The 5219-nt window shown below is 38.3% G+C and overlaps 1 protein-coding gene across 6 annotated transcripts in view; it reads left to right on the forward strand.

Moving 5' to 3' along the window:
• The window catches only part of inpp4b (inositol polyphosphate-4-phosphatase type II B), a 244533-nt gene that overhangs the window by 220047 nt on the left and 19267 nt on the right, over positions 1-5219 (forward strand). For all 6 annotated transcript variants that reach the window (XM_032499725.1, XM_032499734.1, XM_032499716.1 and 3 more), the window contains 2 exons: positions 393-531; positions 4608-4780. In XM_032499725.1, the coding sequence (XP_032355616.1) occupies positions 393-531; positions 4608-4780 (312 nt within the window). The remainder of the gene's footprint in view (positions 1-392; positions 532-4607; positions 4781-5219) is intronic.

A 5219-nucleotide genomic window follows, 5' to 3' on the forward strand; every position in this document is an offset into this window, starting at 1 on the left:
ACACACACACACACACACACACATTCACTCACATTGTCATGTTTTTACAAACACACAAAGTGAAAGCAGCTATATGTCCGTAAAAGGCTGGCGTTCAGAAAAAAGCAGGGGAAAGCTGGGAACTATTGAAACGCTTTTAGAGTAATCTCACAATATCCAGACTGCTATTTCCTTTTGACCTTTTGGACACCGAGCCAGTTAAGACTGGACAGGGAAACACCTTTATTGTTTTGTTTAATTCAGTTTTAGCTGCTTCAACAGTTTCTGTTTCAGTTTTTTTTTTTTTTTTTTACAGAATTTGGTTTTCCTCACTTTCACTATCTCAAACAGAGTGAGAAAAGTCTTATCGATGAGGCTGATCTGACTGCTGATTGTGTATTCGGCTCTTTTAGGACAGGGTGTGGGCCAACGTTGCCAAATGTCTCAACTGTGTAATTGCCATGGTGGATAAACTCCAGGAAGAAGACAACAACAAGCAGGAGCCAGTCCCTGAGCAGCAGCTTGCTGATGTCATCACCTCACACAACCCAGGTAAATAACTGTTAATGTCTGGCGCAATCAGTGAAACATCTGTTAAATGTGAGTATATGTATGCTGTAAATGGGGTCTTACATCCCTCCACTTTCTAAACTTATTTTCCTTTATTTAATTAAGCGTCAATATACTGTTATTTTACGAGACTGGTAAGTCAGTCACTTGGTTATTTCTTAAATTCGAATATATGAGAACTTAATTTCAATATAAACATGGTTATCTTGTTCAGATTTTTCAGTTTAGGTAAATTTCTTTAACAGCAGAATCACAACCCAAAACCAAACTAATGCTTATAATTAATCAAATATACTTAATTTAAATTAACTTTTTGGATAAAGACCTATTCTAAATACGCTTTTGCTTCCTTCCTAGTATGAAATCCAAACAGTGAAGCTCATATCCAAATTATGCAGAATAAAATATGCTACCACAGCATTGACAGGTGGCACAACATGGTGCTTGTGCATGATTGGTTCCCACATTTGTATTAGATGTCTTTGTATACAGTATGTACATTTAAGCTATTAAATTATGCTCTTTGATATCAGCATACAACCATCTGTGTGTAAAAAGGCTTACACTGAGTGATGATTTAGACATCTAAAGTTTCATCTAATTTTTCAGTAAAATTCAAAACCACAAAAAATACAAAAGTTAAGAACTGTTGAATATATTAAATAGATACAGTTTGTATTTGATTCCTGTTTACTGAAAACAGATCTGTTGTTTTGTCTTTTCAGTTTAACAGATAACTTCGTAAAGTATGTGAATAAATTCAGAATCCCTCATATACTGTTAGTGACTTGCCTTATATTTTCCATTTGTGTCACAAAACGGCAGCTTATTATAGCTTAAGAGCTTTTTTGCCAACAAATATATTAATAAACTAAATCAAATATATATTTCCACTGTGAGGGAAATAACATGGAGCAGTCAATGTTTTTCAGTTTATCTACAGCCTGAGTTAGACAAAACTTTAGTCCAACTTCCCTGCTCCCTGTTGTTTAAGCATTAGCAAAAGAGAAAAAACTTAAATTGTTGCCAGCAAAGTGGATGAAAGCAATATTTGATATGCAGAGCCATTCACTGTTGACCGCAAGCTGCCCAGTCTTCCCTTACGTCCAATGAAATCCTGCCTCAAGCTTGTGTCCAGTCAAGTGCCCAGCCTGTTACATCTGCCAACTGGCACACAGAGCGGCGGTATTAGTCAGACCAAGCGACAAGGACTGTGTATGCTTGCGTTTGTGCGTGCGTGTGTGTGTGTGTGTGTGTGCGTGCGTGCGTGCGTGCGTTTCTACATGTGTCTATCTTTCCAAATGAGTTGGCAGGTAGGAAAAAGGCCATCCGCCCGGTGTTCAGTCTGAAATAGAAGCTCCAGCCCCCCGAGCACCTTTATTAAGACGCTGAACAGGCTCAGATGAAGTGGTCATCTGCCTGTCTAAATAAAAAACATGGACAGAATAATGACAGGGGCTTTATCTCTTGCTGAGACCGGTGAAGCCTGGGCTTTTGATGACAAAGCGTTGGGGGGGGGGTTTGATGTTTGGACAGGTGGGCTGGCGAAGTGATGGCGAAGAGATGACAGCTGGCGTTCTATTTCCTCCTTCTCTGTGCAGAGGCGGTATTTGTAGAATGAGATAAGACATGATTTTTCTGACAAGGCAAGGGCAAGGCTGATGTGCTGTACATTATTGGTGGTATCCAACTGTGCTTGTGTGTGTCTGTGTGTCAACACTGATGCCCCCACTTCCCCCTAAGAACTTTTCAATATGTTAACGTTAAAACGAATGCATGGTGGGAAAACTAGTTTTGCACATTGCTTACCCAACACTGCCCCCTCTTGGCTAGTGAGATCATCAAAAACTTGTTTTGTAATTAAAAAATGCATCTACGGTTATTAGACCCCATAAAGATTTGATTATGTAGTGTGACAAAATTAAGTGTACTCAAAATGTTTGTTTGCATACTGAATCCGTTTAAAATTTTAGTGTTCTGTTGATACACAGTATTGTTTCACAAAGGATATAGCAGAGCTAATCATGGTTGCAAAAGTAAATACATCTTGGATAAATATAAAATAAGCATATTGTAACAATTTGTATATAGTTTATAGTGAATACTGTGCAGTTGTCACAGTGTAAATAGAAGGCTCAACTAAAGTCAACATCCTGTTCCAACAGGAATTACACAACATTAGGGGGTAAAAAGGCAATTTTGTTATGTCTCTAAGGACCTACAGTACAGTGTGAGGTGTCTTTTTAGGCATTTGGGCGGTAAATTCAAGGAGCCCTTTTTTCTTAATGATGCCAACAACCAGCGCACTTTTCCTGACCTTCAAATTTATTTTGTTCAGTGCAGAGTGTAGGGGCACAGGTTGGAGATTCATTCAGATGTGGCAGTAGAAAGTAAGTTGTCGATATTTTAGTCAACACTGACTTTTAGACAGTGAGCAAAGTCAGTCCGCTGCAGTGTGGTGACTTTGTCAAAAGGAGCCCCTGGGTCGGTTGTGGCTCAGTGACAGAGTGGTTGCCTGCCAATTGGAAGGTTGGTGGTTTGATCCCTGGCCCTGCAGTCCCCATGTCAGTGTCCTTGGGTAAGACACTGATCCTTGAATTGCCCCCTACTCTGCACCATTGGAATATAAATGTGTGAACGGCAGCCTCAGCCACAGTGTGTGTGAATGGTGCCTGTGCTATGAGAAAGCGCTTTGAGTAGTTATTATATACAGTATATAAATACAATCATTTACATTTTCAAAGGAACAAACTAAATACTTTGTGCAAATGTGCAGAAATAACTGAATAATGCTTAAAATGTAAAACTATTTTAAATCAAAACCTTCCAACCAGGAGATGCATTTAAATAGATTAATTTGGTAAAGCATGAATTTCTTTGAAACCGTGTGCGTGAAAATAAACTATTCTGTTTGTTGTAAACAGCTGTGTAATACTGTATGAAACCCTTTTTCTTTGGTTCATAAATTCTCTGCAGCCATCTGATTGCAGCAGGACAGATATGTTGATAAATCTGCAGACTGTGATTTAAGAAGTGCCTGCCACAGCATGGTCCCATTACACACAGCTGTTAACTGTGTTTACCTTGATTAAATTACATGCAAAAACAACACCAGACTGTTAAAAACACAACACACACCTGTACACACATCAGATTGGTTGGTTGTAACTATTTATTTTGTGTGTTTATGTGGGAGACATCAGATTACTGGGGCTCATTAATTCTGATCATTGCCACCTTTCCAACTTTTTTTGACAAACACAGTGTTTAATGTTTTATTCTTGAAATATTTTATAGTGCAAATGATGGTGTATAACATCAATTAAGATGTGATGTGAATGTTCAGGACGTAATGTAGTGTAGAATTATGACTAAAATAGTGTCACGTTGATGCGATCATATTAACGACTTCAACAAACTATTTTTTTAAATTAATGATATCGTCAGCATACTAATTAACTGTTAAGAAACCCCACAACATTTGCTTTTTGCTGCAGATTTGTGGTGGTGTGTGTTTAGTCCACTAGCAAGACAACTATCATTTCCTGGGAGAGTGTAGAGCTATTGTTTAGTGTCATACTTCACTGATTTGCAGAGCTTTTTCAGAGCCATGAGACAAGTTATGTAACTGGTTGAGAGTGTATTTATTGATGTAATTTGTTATTATCACCACACCGACCAATCTATATTTCTACTTCAACCAGCCCTTTACACTTTGCACTGCTGCACTTACTGTACATGAAGGCCTGAGGCCATGTTTTATTTCATGTTCATTTTATGTTTTTGTATGTGGGCTTCTCAAGTTAACAGCCGGCCAATTCTTTCCTTTAAACAGCTTGAAATGTTTGTATGTGTTTGATGTTTTTCTTACCTGTAGTTACTCCCCGTTTTCAAGAAAACATGAATGGCTAAACTGGTTTCACCTCACAGATGCACTGCGTGTTGCTTTCTGGCTGAGAACGCAAGCGTTAAGACATATTTTAATCTACAACCACATCTTAACATATCGTTCAAACTCTGTCTACACCTACCTCTTTTTATCCCATATTTTTCTGCAGGCGACTGGAGGGAGCAGTTGCGTCCTCTGGTGACCAGGTTAAAGGAGTGTGTGATGGAGGTGGTGGAGAAGGCAAAGAGAGCCATGACTTTTGTGCTCCTGCAGGAGACAGCCTGCAGCATTCCACAGGGCTTCATCCTTCAACAGAGGCGAGATGTGGTCTTCAGTCAGGCAGTAGGTAGCCACACTGAGATAAGAAAAAACTCTACAAAAGTAAATGTAGTTACATTGTCTGACCCTAGTAAATGTTTAATTGTATATGTCCTGTGTTAAAAAAAAACTAACAGTCCTTCACTTTGTAAATTCAAATTTTAAAGAAATACTTACCAATAGGAATGGAACTGTAAAGTCATCTAATTGTCTGTCCTTTGTGATTCAAAATGCAACGCACTCATTGCCATGCTGAACTTGTGCCTAGCTTGTGCAAACAACATTAAAATATTTTCTAACAAATCATTAAATGTCCACATACATTCAAACTCAAGCCGTTATATTTTTTTTAAAGCTCATAATATGATTTTCTCACTGCTTGCTTCAACAAACAGATTTGACAAAAATCTTTGTCATTAGAGAATTACAAGAGAGTGTGTGTGTGTGTGTGTGTGTGTGTGCG

Source organism: Etheostoma spectabile, chromosome 2 (assembly GCF_008692095.1).
Source record: "Etheostoma spectabile isolate EspeVRDwgs_2016 chromosome 2, UIUC_Espe_1.0, whole genome shotgun sequence".
Lineage (NCBI taxonomy): Eukaryota > Metazoa > Chordata > Actinopteri > Perciformes > Percidae > Etheostoma > Etheostoma spectabile.